This window comes from Polyodon spathula, chromosome 36, assembly GCF_017654505.1.
Source record: "Polyodon spathula isolate WHYD16114869_AA chromosome 36, ASM1765450v1, whole genome shotgun sequence".
Classification (NCBI taxonomy): domain Eukaryota; kingdom Metazoa; phylum Chordata; class Actinopteri; order Acipenseriformes; family Polyodontidae; genus Polyodon; species Polyodon spathula.
In genome coordinates, this window is record NC_054569.1 from 4,866,773 (window position 1) to 4,884,468 (window position 17,696).

Sequence of the window (17,696 nt, forward strand, 5' to 3'; positions counted from 1 at the left end):
GTTAGGGTTAGGGTTAGGGTTAGGGTTTAGGGTTAGGGTTAGGGTTAGGGTTAGGGTTAGGGTTAGGGTTAGGGTTAGGGTTAGGGTTAGGGTTAGGGTTAGGGTTAGGGTTAGGGTTAGGGTTAGGGTTAGGGTTAGGGTTAGGGTTAGGGTTAGGGTTAGGGTTAGGGTTAGGGTTAGGGTTAGGGTTAGGGTTAGGGTTAGGGTTAGGGTTAGGGTTAGGGTTAGGGTTAGGTTAGGGTTAGGTTTAGTGTTAGGGTTAGGGTTAGGGTTAGGGTTAGGGTTAGGGTTAGGGTAGGGGGGGTTAGGGTTAGGGTTAGGGTTAGGGTTAGGGTTAGGGTTAGGGTTAGGGTTAGGGTTAGGGTTAGGGTTAGGGTTAGGGTTAGGGTTAGGGTTAGGGTTAGGGTTAGGGTTAGGGTTAGGGTTAGGGGGTTAGGGTTAGGGTTAGGGTTAGGGTTAGGGTTAGGGTTAGGGTTAGGGTTAGGGTTAGGTAGGGTTAGGGTTAGGGTTAGGGTTTAGGGTTAGGGTTAGGGTTAGGGTTAGGGTTAGGGTTAGGGTTAGGGTTAGGGTTAGGGTTAGGGTTAGGGTTAGGGTTAGGGTTAGGGTTAGGGTTAGGGTTAGGGTTAGGGTTAGGGTTAGGGTTAGGTTCAGGGTTAGGGTTAGGGTTAGGGTTAGGGTTAGGGTTAGGGTTAGGGTTAGGGTTAGGGTTAGGGTTAGGGTTAGGGTTAGGGTTAGGGTTAGGGTTAGGGTTAGGTTAGGGTTAGGGTTAGGGTTAGGGTTAGGGTTAGGGTTAGGGTTAGGGTTAGGGTTAGGGTCAGGGTTAGGTTAGTGTTTGCTAAGTAACTGCTGTGTAAATACACAGGAATTAGAGACACTTCATGCAAAGTGTTGCCACTCCGGTTTAACTATCATTGACTTGTTTAAGCTGAAGACTAAATAATGCAATTGCTATCTACTGTAGAGTCCCTGTGCTGTATTGCTAATCCCTGTTCCTGTAGAGTCCCTGTGCTGTATTGTTTATCCCTGTTTCTGTAGAGTCCCTGTGCTGTATTGTTTATCCCTGTTCCTGTAGAGTCCCTGTGCTGTATTGTTTATCCCTGTTCCTGTAGAGTCCCTGTGCTGTATTGTTTATCCCTGTTCCTGTAGAGTCCCTGTGCTGTATTGTTTATCCCTGTTCCTGTAGAGTCCCTGTGCTGTTTATCCCTGTTCCTGTAGAGTCCCTGTGCTGTATTGTTTATCCCTGTTCCTGTAGAGTCCCTGTGCTGTATTGTTTATCCCTGTTCCTGTAGAGTCCCTGTGCTGTATTGTTTATCCCTGTTCCTGTATCCCTGTTCCTGTAGAGTCCCTGTGCTGTATTGTTTATCCCTGTTCCTGTAGAGTCCCTGTGCTGTATTGTTTATCCCTGTTCCTGTAGAGTCCCTGTGCTGTATTGTTTATCCCTGTTCCTGTAGTCCCTGTGCTGTATTGTTTATCCCTGTTCCTGTAGAGTCCCTGTGCTGTATTGTTTATCCCTGTTCCTGTAGAGTCCCTGTGCTGTATTGTTTATCCCTGTTCCTGTAGAGTCCCTGTGCTGTATTGTTTATCCCTGTTCCTGTAGAGTCCCTGTGCTGTATTGTTTATCCCTGTTCCTGTAGAGTCCCTGTGCTGTATTGTTTATCCCTGTTCCTGTAGAGTCCCTGTGCTGTATTGTATAACCCTCTATACCTATTTGTGTTCTGACCTCTGTGATCCGGGTGGTCCGACCTCCAGCACACAGGATTTACTGAAAACAAAAACTGCTCCACCAGCGGCACTTGTTTGGGATTTCTGGGGATTCTATGGGTTTAGCGATCAATCTGGAGAATGCCCACCCAAAAAACACACGTGCGCAAGGCTGGACTGGGACGGACAGCGCTTTTAATTGGAGAATAACATATTAGCAAAACAGCGTACAGCGTACCCAAATCAAACATTAATCCTGTTGATGTGTCCTGTGTAATATAGATAACGATATGTAAAAGATGTGTTTGTCACCCTGATCTTTAATGGCATTTCCAGTACAAGGTGATTTGGGCACACTGTTGTGGGATCTAGTTCATTCACGGTGCATTTCCAGTACAAGGTGATTTGGGCACACTGTTGTGGGATCTAGTTCATTCACGGTGCATTTCCAGTACAAGGTGATTTGGGCACACTGTTGTGGGATCTAGTTCATTCACGGTGCATTTCCAGTACAAGGTGATTTGGGCACACTGTTGTGGGATCTAGTTCATTCATGGTGCATTTCCAGTTTTTCCTTGTCCTAATACACACAGCAATATTGACACGGACCCCCTAGGAACTGACAAAGAACCCCACCGCCAGGGAGAATGTGAAACATCACCCAGTAACCCCCAGCGTGAGCCGCTGACAATTAGCAAGTGCCTCTCAGCTGTTTCCCATCCTCTTTACTCTCTCCTGAGAAGGGGTCTTTGCACTAATACTGTCTCACCGTACAGACTCTGGTCTGGACAGTGATCAAGCTGGCTGCATTGTCCAGTCACCCGCGCCATTCTGCTTCCGCTAGTTTTGAAAGTGAACGTTTGCAATATCTTTTGATATAAACAGTTAAATTGTAAAGCAGCCTCGTGGTGTCAAGCTGCACAGCTGACGTTTTGAAGAGGCACACTTGAGCCTCCTGCTTCCCAGGGCTGCTCTGCAGGGAAGTCTTGATTACTGTCCTAAACTCTTGACTTTTAATAAGCCTGCTCATGTGGGATCACTAACGGCTTTCCTCGGTCATGCATACGTCTTCATTTTCACTGAAGCAGCACAGAAAGCACCCTGCGGGCTGCACCTGCCGTCACGAAACACCTCCAGAGATGAAACATTCAAACTTCATGTCATTTAAAGACCGCTGTATTCAGGCAGTTTTACCATGCTCTTCCCATTGCTATACTGTGGATTTACCACAGTATACCCTGTATATTCATATGCTTTAGCACAGCTCTCTGTGCTTTACAATGCTTAGCTATGCGTTCCCATGGCTTCGCTACACTTGTTTTTACTGCGATACACTTTATAAGGGTGGCGCTCCCATGAATGATAATGGATTCATTGTTCCAAAAGTGGGCCTTGATCGCATTTGATAAACACGGAAACAAAATAAGAACGTGGCAACAGACAAGTTCATTTCTGCAAACCTTACATGAGTAAATATTTCCTCCCTAGCAGGCAAAATTCCATGCAAAACAATTCAGGCATGCCGTTTCCTCCAAGTCGGGCAGACCACACTAGTTACTGTTTCAGCTTCTCGCTCCGCGCAGCGCCCTGGGATTAGGGTGGGGATGTTAGCGAGCTCAGGACAAAGATCAGTTGCAAAACATTCCCATCTTCTCTTGTTCACTCTGCGCTCCCCAGAGGAGAGCCAGTGTCTGAAAGAGGGGGTTTCTGTGTGGGTGGTCTCGTCTACCACTGGCACTCCCTGGAGATCTTACAACATTTCCAAAGCTTCTTTTAAATAACCCCAAACACTCAATCAGAAGATCTGGAGTACTAGTGAAATGATACGCATTCATGGTCCAAAGCTCAGAGGAGAAGATCTTGTCTCTTGTATTATAGAGGGAGCTGGACTGTGTGTAGAAATGGGTGCCAGGATTATTTTTCATCAGTCTAAACAAACATTTAGCAGCAAATATTCACATTGCATTGTTTGTTCTTTAGTATGAACTTGATAATAGATTATTAGGACAATTCAGGGGGCGTTTGCATATTACTAGCTTTCCTAAAAAAAGAACCACTTTGAGTGCAGTTTGAGATGAGCAAAGAGTCAAAGCATGAAGCGCAGGTCACTCTTCTTCAGGACCCTTATAATATGATGAAATCGATAAACTAACAAACTAATAAACACATTGTGCTGTGGGTTGGGGATATGACAAAAGAAGAAACTAACACTAAATCATTGTTTCTTTATTTTTTTACAATCAATGAAACTGCTTTTCCGTTGCGGTTTGAAACGAACAGTGTGTCCTAACAGGCTCGTGGGTAACTTTCCTCTGGACTCGTCATTGTGTCGTTTTGTAAAGTTTTTCTTGGAGCAGAGGGACACAATTACAAAGCAAGGATCCTGTTATTATACATTTGTTTTATTTGCAGATACTGCCGTACAGAAATCAATTTCCATCCTTCTGGAAGGTCAAAGGGGGCGAGTGCCTCCACACCGAGCAGCTGCCACATAATCCTCGCTCACCCAGAGAAATCACTTTGGACTCCTCCCGTCAAAATAAAATTAACTCCATCTCTCCCTGCGACACTTAATTATCCAGACCCTTTGCCCTCGCTTGGCCCGAGAAGAAAAATAACCTGCACTCCCTGCCATTCACACTGGGGCAGCTGCTCCTTCAAACCAGAGCAGAGGGCTTGGGTATCACAGCTCCGGACAATGGCAGCAACTGCGCAGCTAATATAGCCCCTTGTTTATCAGGAGCTTGTAACAGGATCTGCAGGACAATGGAATGGAGATTGGGGAGCTATTGTTTTTCATGCTAATTAGCCCAAGCCCGTGCCTCTGATCCCTTCGAGGTAAACGCTTCTAAATGTGGACTCCTGCTAACGGTACTATCAAACTGACCATACAAGTTCATGGTATGCCAAGACGTGATGCGTCTGTTAGAGCTGGTGAGAGTGAGTGTTCTGTGCGGGCATGCCTTGTGTGTTTGATGCGTCTGTTAGAGCTGGTGAGAGAGAGCGTTCTGTGCGGGCATGCCTTGTGTGTTTGATGCGTCTGTTAGAGCTGGTGAGAGAGAGCGTTCTGTGCGGGCATGCCTTGTGTGTTTGATGCGTCTGTTAGAGCTGGTGAGATAGAGCGTTCTGTGTGGGCATGCCTTGTGTGTTTGGTGCTGTCCACTCATCAGCTCAGAGCACTCACACTGTACGCACTTCCTTGTTGTTTCATGAAACAGTACGCTGCAGTCATGTTTTCACATACTTTTCTCAAAGAGGGAGGAGACGCTCTCCTACCAAGACTACACTGTATGAAGTATATTACAGATAGGAGACGTAACATAGTGCACTGCTAGCTGTGACTGGATACTGATAAGGCAGTAACAGTCGTGTAAGGACCCCGTATTAATGGCTATACAATCTATAAACATGTTAATGATGCTACTGACTGAAACAAGAACACTGCGTTACAATGCATTTACATTGCAGTCTTAAAACATTATTCATTTGTACTGTACGTAGCAGATCCCAAAACTAAAATGTTTTTCCGATAACACAAGGGTAGTGGAAACGTTTATGTTTTTCTTTTTTTTTTCCGAACAGGTGAAAATCCAAGAAGAGTGTGAAAGACATTGAAGGCATAGCCGTGACAGGAAAGCTTGGAAAAGCTCCACTGCCATGCGATGAAAGCATGTGCCTTGATGGCAGCCATTGAGCAATGAAAAGCCCATATAATATCACGCACCTGACTTATCCTGCTCTGCTGCTTGTGAACTCTCACCCCTGGCATTAACCCCTGATCGGCAGGTGAGGAGAGCTTCTCTGGTACAAATCGCTCCTGAGCAGAGCTGCTGGCAGTGTCCTGTAACGGGTTAACACAAATATTATCATTCTGTTAGAAGCTGGTTTGTGAGTGTGTGTGCTGGTATGTGCGCGAGTGGCCCTGTTCCTGTTCACTAGTGAAATGTTATGTCATGTTGTGTTTATTTCTGTTTTTTTAAAGCAGTGGTAACCCTCTCGATCACGCTTGGTATTCCTCGTGCATGCTCTGTTGAGTATTGTTCAGGAAGCAGGATCTTTTCATCAAGCTTTCATTAAGCTCTCTGTTTGCATGTGCAGGCTTCTTGGAATGCATTTTAAATGTCGAGGGAGGGGAGAGAGAGATGATCAATACTTCTAATATACATGGATTCTCTTCTCATCAGCTGGTTAATACTATTACCACCTCTCTCTCTCTGAGACTTTTTCAAGTCCTATACATTTTAGACGTGAGGCAGAGCAATTAAAATGAGGGTACTGTATAAGATAAGGGTAGTCACTCTGGCCTCTCGTGGAGTGGATGTGTGTGTGTGTGTGTATATATATATATATAGAGAGAGAGAGAGAGAGAGAGAGAGAGAGAGAGAGAGAGAGAGAGAGAGAGAGAGAGAGAGAGAGAGAGAGAGAGAGAGAGAGAGAGAGAGAGAGAGAGAGAGAGAGAGAGAGAGAGAGAGATAAAGTGATCAGATGCATTGTAGTTATTTTACATACTGGAAACGGCTTCCCTTGGGATCTTCTTATAAATGTGGTGTTGAGAGTTAAGGCTTAATTCCACAGAGTCACGTTTGGATTCCAGATTCTCTTTCAGCGCAGCAGAATAAAACAGCAGCGCAATGGCTCCAGCACGCGCTCCGCTGCTCCTCTGAAGTGCAATTAGGAGGCGGGCCTGCTGGAGATCTGAGAGGGAGATGTGAACTGCTCTCCAATAGGTGTCGGCAATCTTTCTCTGGTCTGTCCTCGCTGAGAGGAATGAAATGCGCACAAGAGCCCCTCATCTATTCCCTCGGTGTGCCTCCGAGCACAAACGAGTTTCCTCCGAGGTCAGGCCGAGTTCTGTGGGAGCGGGCAGGCCAGGTGGCACTTCACAAAGACACTTGCAATGCTATCCCCGGAATGTGCCAGGGTGGCGTCGGCAAGCTTGCCTCTGATCTGGGCTGGGCTGGGCTGGGCTGGGGGGTTGGCACATGCCAGAAGCCTGGCCGAGTCCGTTCCACAAATGAGATTCAGGGCAACAAGCAGCTCGTCTCGTGGGTCACCCTAACCCAGCGCCCTCGTGAAGTCACTGCCACCCTAACCCAGCGCCCTCGTGAAGTCACTGCCACCCTAACCCCCAGCAGTAACCAGTTGCAACTCCTCTTTCAGCTGAGAGCCTGTTTATTGTTGATTTCACGCTGCTCCAGGGACATGTTTTGAAAGACAGAGTGGATTAATTAGCCCTCTCAAAGCTTGCAAAGGGACTCTGTCATGTGCTGCCTGTCAGAGCTGTTTTCAGGAGAGCAAATTTTCCGCACCAGACCCCCTGCTCTCTCCCCAGCTGTCCTGGAGACTGCTGGGAGCTCCAGCTGGGTCTCTGGTGGTGTGTTCCAGCAATCCCTCCAAACTCCCTCTCACTCTCAACCAGCTTGTGAACTAAATCAAGCATGTGCAAACTGACACTGGAAACATCTTGTTATTAAGAACTCATAGTACAGGGTATAACTGTCCTCTCCCTACATGAATGTCTCCCTCTTGTGGCTAAGAAAGATACAGCACACAGACTTGCCTCACTAGAGCCATTTATGTGGCACACATTGGGAGTAAGCTGCGTTACACTATCGTCCACACATATACAAGGGTTTTAAACAGTATGCATGCAGCGAAGAAGTTAACAGCTCACATCCACAGAAATGGAGACAGAGCCTGAGGCCGGGCGTCTGACACAGACAGAAGATAAACAGTTGATCCTGAGGAGAGGACAGCTGGAGGGGGGGGGGGAGATTTCCATTGGATTAGAGATTGGCCCAGCCGGAAAACCCCAGGGGGGGCACTCGCTATCCCAGCCTGCAACAGCAAGCTCACCGCTTCCCTTTTCACTACACACTGCAGAGCAGAGACCTATGAGCTGCATGCACTCCTGATAGGAACCCTACACACTGCAGAGCAGAGACCTATGAGCTGCATGCACTCCTGATAGGAACCCTACACACTGCAGAGCAGAGACCTATGAGCTGCATGCACTCCTGATAGGAACCCTACACACTGCAGAGCAGAGACCTATGAGCTGCATGCACTCCTGATAGGAACCCTACACACTGCAGAGCTGAGATCTCTTCATGATGACAGAAGTGTGATCAGCTCACATATTGAGCAGAGGGCAGTCCTGCCTGAAAACCAGGAACGAGGTTGCAGTGAGTTCCTAACCCTGGCACAAAACAATTTATATGCAATTCTCAAGACAGCGGCACGTATGCACACGAATCTCACAAAGCCTTTTAATCCAAACTGCCACGAGCAAAAAAGAGAGACAAAAAAAACAAAACCAAAATTACACCTACTGAGTTAAGGTCCGGAATTGTTTGTATTGAATTCTGTATCTTTGCCAGGTGTGACTCATTTGAATGAATGCCTGTGACCCCCCTCCTCCTCATTCTCCAATACTGAAATAGGAAGGGGCGTGTCAGTGAAACAGAATGGAGCACCAGGAGGGGTTCCACAACCTTGAGGCGCCATCTAGTGGTCACGTACATTACTTTTAAAATGCTTGTTACAACAGCAGCATTTGTGATCATGTCGGTTTTGATTTCTAGAAGACAGACACTAAACACAATGTTAGTGTCTGTCTTCTAAAATATTTATGTTCCACAGTGGTCTGATTGAACACTTGCAGCTCTGATACAGTGATATGTAAAGCTGCAATGTTCCACAGTGGTCTGATTGAACACTTGTAGCTCTGATACAGTGATATTTAAAGCTGCAGTGTTCCACAGTGGTCTGATTGAACACTTGTAGCTCTGATACAGTGATATGTAAAGCTGCAATGTTCCACAGTGGTCTGATTGAACACTTGTAGCTCTGATACAGTGATATTTAAAGCTACAGTGTTCCACAGTGGTCTGATTGAACACTTGCAGCTCTGAGGTCTGGCAGACCATGGCAGTGACAGCAATACGTATTCTTGTTCATTCATTTCAACAGATCTTCAACAGAGTGGCATGCAAACGCTAAGTAAGAAATGAATTACGATGCCCTCACTTCTCTTTTAAATATATAAAATGATGTTTAAAAACACAAGGGGCTCTACACCGTTCTTAGCTGTGTTCAGAGCTCTCCTGTGAGGTCTCCTCTGTGGTTAGTTTCCAGTTTTTATGCTTGCTTTTCCTGCCATCACTTCCTCGTTCACTCTCTCCTCTCTGGCTCTTTCGTTTCTTTCTCTCGCTCTCCGATGAGCTGCTGGTGTCCAAGTCGCTGTCCTTGGATGACTCCTCCTTGTCCTCGGAGGGTTTCTTTTTCTTCTTTCTTTTCTGTTTCCTCCTGGCTCTCCTCTTTTCCCCGTCACTCTCGTCTGCGCTCGTCTGCTCGCTGGGCGGGTTGCTCTCCTCTCCCTTCTTTCTTTTCTGTTTCCTCCTGGCTCTCCTCTTTTCCCCGTCACTCTCGTCTGCGCTCGTCTGCTCGCTGGGCGGGTTGCTCTCCTCTCCCTTCTTTCTTTTCTGTTTCCTCCTGGCTCTCCTCTTTTCCCCGTCACTCTCGTCTGCGCTCGTCTGCTCGCTGGGTGGGTTGCTCTCCTCTCCCTTCTTTCTTTTCTGTTTCCTCCTGGCTCTCCTCTTTTCCCCGTCACTCTCGTCTGCGCTCGTCTGCTCGCTGGGCGGGTTGCTCTCCTCTCCCTTCTTTCTTTTCCGTCTTTTCCTGGATTGCTTTTTCTGTTTCTTCTTAATTGATTTCTTGGATCGTTTGCGCTTCCCGGCGTGTTGCTGTGATGCTTTTGAACGATGCAATGTTTTCTTTCTCTTTCTGTCGTTTTTCTCGTCGCTGTTCGAGCTGTCACTGCAAAAAACAAAAAAACATCACTGTTTTACAGTAATTCCAGTTCTAGAAAAAGTCACAAAATTATTCCAGTAAAATCTAATCGCTGTAACAGGACAGGCAGCACCGCACACAATTGAGAACAGCCTTCTCCTGCCAGTGGCACTGGAAAGGGTTCGGGTTTGACATGCTTCTCCACAGCGCTTCCCTCACATACCTGTGTGTGTGAAACTCCTCAGGATAGAGCTCCTTGAATCCACTGTGCCCCCACCTGAAACAAACACACACAGCAGCTTAGAATACAAACCAGCCCTTACACATTACTGCACAGGCATATTCCACTTCTGAAGACTAGATGCTTGATCAGCTGAACAGGACTGTGAGCATGCCAGTGGAAAGCCGTGTGTTCTGGTATCTCCATCACTTTACACAGACAGGATCACCACAGCTTCTGCACTGTGCTGCAGTTCATGTCAATTTACTCCACCTGCTTCATAGCGAAGCACACAGGAAGATACACATTAATTGGAGGAACAGAACTAGGAATGACTGCCAACCCCATAAAAAGCTAAGGGATGGGTAAAAAATAACTCTTTCAATGGATCTGATATCTGTATGATACGTGGAGAGCCTCACAATGAGGCAGCCACAACGCTTCATTGCAGTCGACTGTAAACGGAACAGCTCTGTTGATATGCCACCCACCTGTTGGGGTCGTTGGCCTCAAAGTCATACAGTTTCTTGGTCCAGTGTTTGGCCTCCCTGCTGTCCTGCTCAGAGGTGTGCCCTGCTGCTGCTCCCCTTCTCTCACTGTGGGTCTCTTCATGAAAACCGTCAGAACGCATCTTACACCTGCACACAAACACACACACACCCACACGTCAATCAGGGGCACAGAAGTCATCAAGGGACTGGGTATTAAATTGTTTTCACTGATTTTCTCATGTTTTATTTAGATGAAGGTCAGACATCCAGCCAGCATGCATTACAATAAACTCTGACAGGGTACCTCTGACACTTTCCCAGATTTTTCTTATGTTCATATGATCACAAGCTGAACAAATCTTACATACCTGAAGCCTTCTGGAATCTAAAACGGCGCACTATCGCAACATTTCACATATAAAAGAGGTTCACGCTGTCGTGCTACAAAAGGAGGCAAACCTGCCAAAGTCAGGAGCGGGTTTTGTTGGCTGCCATTTCTGCTGGATCAGCGGTGTTTGTTTCTCCATCTCCCTCATTTTCCACATCTCAGACTCCTCCTGAATCTGGAAACCATCAGGAAAACACTGTGCATGAACTCTGTCTCTGATGATCCTGCACACACTCTGTAGGAATATCTGGGTATCTGTTTTACTGTTATCGATTATAAATTCAGGCAGAGGTGTTTACACATTTACATTAGAGCGACCTCAATCTAGCTGCAGATGAAAGGGATGCTGTGTGATTCACAGAGGAGACAGAGGCACAGCAGGTAAATTTCATTGCTATTTGATTACCTTGTTATGAGCGTCTGTGTGGCGGATGACATTCCTCAGCAGGACCTTTCCCACAGGAACCCGAGACATTTCCGATTCTTCAACAACAGAAAAGCAAGTGGTTAAAATGATGGCCTGCACTGGGCCAGCATCCTAACGGCACTGCCTTTCGTCACTGCAGAGACGGGTTTGTTTCTGGCAGTCTCTTTCAGAGAGGTCTAGGGCTAATTGACAGGCTACACTGGTGTCCATGAATATTACTGACCTGTTTAATAATAACCTCTCTGTAAATAATGTCGCTGTCCTTTAAAACAAGGCGTCTGATAGCCTAACACACCAATCTCTCCAATAATGATGCTCATGATATAGCTAATATTGAGTTAGACAGTGGATAGGTCCATTTTGTGTTTTGAGTGAAAGCTTGGTTTTAACAACCTGCAAACGTACATGTCTCGGTCCCCCATCATCGTCATGACGGCACAGGGCATATTTTAAAATCAACCCGCCAAGTCAGTCACAAGCTTTTGCAGAAACAAAAAAACCACCACACACACACACTCTCACTCTCACTCTCACTCTCTCTCTCTCACACACACACACACAACCCTGCAACACATTTAACTCCGCTTAAAATGTAATGCTTCTTTGCATTATAAAGCAAAAGCGAAAACTGTTCAACACGTTGTAATCACAGAAGACACAGTTAAACATGACGAGTCCTTCAGAGATACAACATAGAGAAAGAAATCACAAGCTGCAAACACTGCCGGGCTCTAGCACTGAGTTACTGCACACTGTGTCGGGCAATCAAACCGGCTGTGGCCAGCAGAATTGAGTTCTTCAGTTACACACTTCAATTCAAGCTTCCCGCTGCAATACACAGGCTGCATTATATATAGATGCGCTTTATGTTCTGTTTAATATTTCACTCATGATGTACTGTATTAGTAAAACGACCGGCTAAGACACGATAGCAGAAAACAACGAACTCCCACCTCCGAATACACTGTACAGCTGCTTAAAACACACCTGATGAGATGAAATATTTTACAACAACGTCTCTCAGCGCTGGCAAAAAGGAATTCCTGTTTCACCGGAAGCTGTTGACACTTAACGGAGCTACCCCAACCACGTCGGTGTGTCACTACTTTAAAAATAACTCGTTTCAGTCTTTTAAAATCTGTTAGTGATTCGACTTAGCGGCGTAAAGCATTTGAAAGACACGCTTTTCAAACAAACACGATATTTGCTGGGTAAACGAGGCTCCCGTGGAAACGCAGCGTGTAGGAACCATTGTTTCCAGTTTGCACCGGGGAGTGTTCTAATCGGACGTGTTTCTGTTTCTATGGTAACCGGTGACGCCGCCTCACAAGAAGGGAAACGAGCATTTTGTAAAAGAAGGAAACCTGAAGTTAATTATATTTGAGACTCGGCGGGGATTCTGTTTGCAAATCAAAGGTAAGTCATATTCTGCAGTGTTATTGCGTGGTCAAACTTGCTTCCTTGTGCTGTCATGTGACCGGCGCAATACCCAGACACGCTGTCTCTAGTTTAAATGCAATAACTTCTTCACATAAACAGCGATTCACGTTTACAATACATAAAAACACCGACGCTGCTTACGAGTCAGATGCACGCATTGTATGTATGCATTCGTTTATTTTAATTTTAACAATTGATGAGTGGGCTGCAGAATTATTCAGGTAAGTTACCGCAGGAAACTCTTCAGATCGTGGACACAAATTAACCCAAATGAGCTTAGAGAGCATTGAAGGCGTATTCGCGGTGAAAGCAGTGGAGGTGCGGAGTGTACTGCAGTTCTTATATACAGTCCATACAGTTACTGCTTCTGCTAATTCCAGCTCTGATCAGCACTGCTCTGGCCGGTAGTTTGCTGTTTGCTTCGTAAAGCTGGTTCAAGAGTTTTAAAGCCAGTATAGAGAGTTTCAAAAGCCAGTCTATTGCTGTCTAGACCGACAGTGAATCCCCGTTCTTTCTCAGACAGACCATGGCGGCCAGTCTGCCCCAGCAGGACATGCTCGACCAGGTGAATCAGCTGTGGTCCATGCTGGACGATATGTCCCAGACAGACCCGGAGAGCTACCAGAAATTCATCAAGCGCCACCTACAGGAAGGTGTAGAGCAGTGCGCCCCACCTGCGCCTCACACCTGTCTGGAGACGAGAATATTGGTAACGTGCAGTCTGTTATATAGCATGTCAAATTCTGCATTCGACTGCTTTTAATGTCATGGTTTAGTTGTTCTTTGCGTGTGCGTGTGCGTGTGCGTGTGCGTGTGCGTGCAGCGCTTTGGGATGCCTGTGATGAAAGGCGCTAGTGTGAATGCATGGTTTTGTATATACTGCAGTGCAAGTCTTTATTAAACCATGGCTCCTCACTGGTGTGAATGCATGGTTTTGTATATACTGCATTGCAAGTCTTTATTAAACCATGGCTCCTCACTGGTGTGAATGCATGGTTTTGTATATACTGCATTGCAAGTCTTTATTAAACCATGGCTCCTCACTGGTGTGTGCATGGTTTTGTATATACTGTGCAAGTCTTTATTAAACCATGGCTCCTCACTGGTGTGAATGCATGGTTTTGTATATACTGCAGTGCAAGTCTTTATTAAACCATGGCTCCTCACTGGTGTGAATGCATGGTTTTGTATATACTGCAGTGCAAGTCTTTATTAAACCATGGCTCCTCACTGGTGTGAATGCATGGTTTTGTATATACTGCGTGCAAGTCTTTATTAAACCATGGCTTTGGGATGCATGTTTTGATGATTGGCGCTAGTGTGAATGCATGGTTTTGTATATACTGCATTGCAAGTCTTTATTAAACCAACTGGTGTGAATGCATGGTTTTGTATATACTGCATTGCAAGTCTTTATTAAACCATGGCTCCTAAACTGGTGTGAATGCATGGTCACTGGTGTAATGCATGGTTTTGTATATACTGCATTATGGCTCCTCACTGGTGTGAATGCATATGCAGTGCAAGTCTTTATTAAACCATGGCTCCTCACTGGTGTGAATGCAACGCATTGCAAGTCTTTATTAAACCATGGCTCCTCACTGGTGTGAATGCATGGTTTTGTATATACTGCATTGCAAGTCTTTATTAAACCATGGCTCCTCATGGCTCCTCACTGGTGTGAATGCATGGTTTTGTATATACTTTGCAAGTCTTTATTATGGCTCCTACTGGTGTGAATGCTGCATTGCAAGTCTTTATTAAACCATGGCTCCTCACTGGTGTGAATGCATGGTTTTGTATATACTGCATTGCAAGTCTTTATTAAACCATGGCTCCTCACTGGTGTGAATGCATGGTTTTGTATATACTGCATTGCAAGTCTTTATTAAACCATGGCTCCTCACTGGTGTGAATGCATGGTTTTGTATATACTGTGCAAGTCTTTATTAAACCATGGCTCCTCACTGGTGTGAATGCATGGTTTTGTATATACTGCATTGCAAGTCTTTATTAAACCATGGCTCCTCACTGGTGTGAATGCATGGTTTTGTATATACTGCAGTGCAAGTCTTTATTAAACCATGGCTCCTCACTGGTGTGAATGCATGGTTTTGTATATACTGCATTGCAAGTCTTTATTAAACCATGGCTCCTCACTGGTGTACACTGTGTGTCTTCTAGGATCCAGAGGAGGGTGTGCTGTATATTAATCTGTGTGGCTGGAGCCGGGTTCCTGCCCCTAAGTCTGACTCAGAGCCTGTCCCCCTGAGTGCTGGCAAGCTGGAGCAAGTGGATGAAGGCAACGGTACTGGAAATAAATACAGTGTGAATCCACTCTACACATCATCTATTAATCTACTGCATGAGGGACTTACCAAGTACTTACAGTACTGGAAACACATACAGTGTGAATCCACTCTACACATCATCTATTAATTCACTGCACATTGTAGATTGGACCCAGTTGGATCGTGGTTCTGTGAGCGTGTAAGCACAACTTTAACCAGTGTTCCCTCTGTGTTTCCAAACAGAGAGGTACAAGCTGATGAATGTTGCGTATAACCCCAAGGTCCTGAAGCGCGGGGAGGAAGATGGCATTGAGATGGACCAGCTGATACGGCTGGCTATGAAGTACATTGAGCAGGAGTACCAACTGCGCCTGACTCATTCCTACAAGCTCGCCAGCTACAAACTGAAAGGATGTGCCACAAGAATGAAGCAGAGTCTGGCTGGACCAGCCAAGACAAAGCCCCAAACTGCAGGTACCAGGCGAGTACAGTCCAGCTCTCCATTATCACTCCAAAGGGACTTCATGCTCACAGTAAAGTAAGCAGCGCTGACCTTATCAGGAGTCCAATAACCAGACAACAAATAATCCTGTCTGAGTGTGGAACTGAAACATAGCACTGGGGTTAAATGAACTCCAGCAGGTTGCATTAATGCATGTCAACATGCTGTCTATTACGATGCACATGTGTAACTCATTATAATAATGAAACGTTGCATATTCTGTATGCAATCCTAATTTATATCTGGAACATTTCAATTCTGTACAGCGACTCACTTGCATTGTAAAACTTCTAATCTTGTGATTTATTTAAGAGCTATCGTCTCTGACATGCTTTAGCTGAGAATCAGATGAAAACTTATTGTAAAGAAGCAGCAACTTTTCTCCTCTGTCCATGCTATAAAACGTTAAATCATAATTTTCAGCTAAAACTTTAAAACTAAGTCAAGCAGACGCAGGTTTTTGCTATGGCACTAGTTCAAACACCTGGCGTCGTGTGACTGTCTAAGAACAGTTTGATTGCACTGCTGTGTTCTCTCTCAGAGTCGGGAGGCTCACTGCTTCAGCAGATCAGCTGTCTTCGTGTTAAAGGAGAGCCGGAGAGCAGCCCTTCTATCGAGCTCTTCACTGAGAAGGGGAGCAAGCCCAGGAAAGCTGGCTTCATCGAGGTGCTCTCCAGCACAGAGCTAGAGCCTGCTCCTGTCCAAACCCCAAGCTACCATCTCTCAGTTAGCAAGGATGAGAACGGGAGAGCTACGAGAATCCAGCTGAACGTCCACCTGCCAGAAGTGAGCTCGGTTTCAGAATGCGATCTCTGTATTTCACAGGTAAGTTCACTAGTGATTCTTCTAAATAATCTAGCACAGGTGAGGCATGTTGGTGAACTTTTAGATGTACAAAGTGTACAGACTCCCTCTAGTGATGCTATCAAGTATTGTCCTAAACCCAAGGTGTTGTCATTATTTCAAACTTGTAGGTATTTTCATGAAATAAAATGGTCTTGTCTGCGAAATCTTGTAAATAATTGTATTCAACCTCCTTTAGACCCTATTTTAGTTTAAATAAAATTTATAATTTCTGATATACTGTATTCACCCATTGACTGAGGAAATAATGGAGCTGCACATCTGAGAGTCTTGCTTACATCTTGAAGAGTTGCAAGGCAGCTATTGTAGTGAAAGCTGCTACCTGTGTGAAGTGTGGTAGCTACTCCTCTAACGATTGTCTGTGTAAGCACATGATTTAGCACGAATATCTCGTATTCATTATTATTTTTAACAGGATGATGTCCTCATTGAAGTACCGGACAGGTACCGCCTTCATCTGAACCTGCCCGAGTCCGTCCATGAGGATGTAGTCACTGCAAAATTTAGCCAAAGAAGTCGTGTGCTGTGTGTGACAATGCCCGTCTTATAAAATGTGAATTCTCCGCTGTGTTCGGGACCACTAGGGTATTTCTTTAGACTTTCTTCACCACCTTTAGATACACAGATCCCAACATGCCGAAACACCCGTCTATCCAAAGCTGAATTTCTTAGCCCTTGTTTTTAGAATTGAAGTGTGCCGTCACTGCTGAGTGTGCTTCTTGAATGAATGAAGCAAGGTTCAAGAACACACGACTGCCAAAACTAACCAACACAACCATTAATAATGAGGAAACACAATGCAACAGCAGAAATAATCCATGAGAACTGGAGCAGTTTAGCATGTGGGTAACTATTTACAAAGCAAAAAATGTTTAAACATGTTTCACCTGAAAGTGCCTTAGCATTTCTTTATAATAAATATATATTTCTAAAAAAATAAAAACAATGTACATGGACCAAATAACTTTTAATCTTGTTTTTACATCACCCCTTCACCTGTGCAATAGGACATCAACATTGACAAATTAGGCCAAATAAGAATATGAAATTCCATTACAACAGCATAAATAATGAGGTTCAGTTTGCCCACTGTTTCACAACCAGCATTGGGTTTGTGCGCAGCCCTGTAAGCTGTGCTATTGAAACCAAACTGCACAGGATAGAAAACAAACCTCAGTGTTTATGCTCTACATTGTAATCCAAGTCCATTGTGTTTGAACCGGAATCTATTGTATACTTAAAGTGCATTGTTCCAAACCTACAAGTTAATCACACACCGCTCAGGAGGAAAGCAATAATTAATATTGTACACCTATACTGTATGACACAGAAAAGCCTGCAGTTCAGCACTGCATTGCTCAGTATTTACATTAAGGGTTACACAGCAAGATGGCAACAGTACTATTAGTTCTTTTTTTGTTACCAGACTAACGACACGAAGGAAGTTGCTGAACGGGCCCTTCCACCAGCGTCAAAGCGAAAAGCGTCTTCAGCATTTTGATGTGCTGAAAGGCAGAATTCTCCACTCTGATGCCACGTTTGTGGTCGATGCTTTATTTGGCAACAATCTTTGCATTTGCA

General features: G+C 45.1%; 2 protein-coding genes across 4 annotated transcripts; one reads left to right on the forward strand and one right to left on the reverse strand.

Moving 5' to 3' along the window:
• Nucleotides 1-7,956: 7,956 nt before the first annotated feature.
• On the reverse strand, nucleotides 7,957-12,096 carry nkapd1 (NKAP domain containing 1). Of its 2 annotated transcripts, none has more exons than XM_041234932.1 (6): nucleotides 12,006-12,096; nucleotides 10,998-11,074; nucleotides 10,663-10,766; nucleotides 10,204-10,350; nucleotides 9,716-9,769; nucleotides 7,957-9,519 (listed from the first exon to the last, which is right to left on the reverse strand). In XM_041234932.1, exons 2-6 carry the CDS (start codon nucleotides 11,064-11,066, stop codon nucleotides 8,787-8,789), a joined length of 1,107 nt encoding a protein of 368 aa, XP_041090866.1. In that variant the 5' UTR covers nucleotides 11,067-11,074; nucleotides 12,006-12,096; the 3' UTR covers nucleotides 7,957-8,786. The 2 variants fall into 2 exon arrangements, with proteins under 2 accessions (XP_041090866.1, XP_041090867.1); XM_041234933.1 differs by having other exon boundaries at nucleotides 11,972-12,045.
• An 83-nt stretch (nucleotides 12,097-12,179) lies between these two features.
• On the forward strand, nucleotides 12,180-17,277 carry pih1d2 (PIH1 domain containing 2). 2 transcript variants are annotated; one of them, XM_041234934.1, is made up of 6 exons: nucleotides 12,180-12,434; nucleotides 12,978-13,167; nucleotides 14,643-14,766; nucleotides 14,993-15,223; nucleotides 15,793-16,076; nucleotides 16,531-17,277. In XM_041234934.1, the coding sequence occupies exons 2-6, from the start codon at nucleotides 12,985-12,987 to the stop codon at nucleotides 16,663-16,665; spliced, it is 957 nt and encodes a 318-aa protein (XP_041090868.1). In that variant the 5' UTR covers nucleotides 12,180-12,434; nucleotides 12,978-12,984; the 3' UTR covers nucleotides 16,666-17,277. The 2 variants fall into 2 exon arrangements, with proteins under 2 accessions (XP_041090868.1, XP_041090869.1); XM_041234935.1 differs by having other exon boundaries at nucleotides 12,982-13,167.
• The last annotated feature ends 419 nt before the right edge of the window (nucleotides 17,278-17,696 follow it).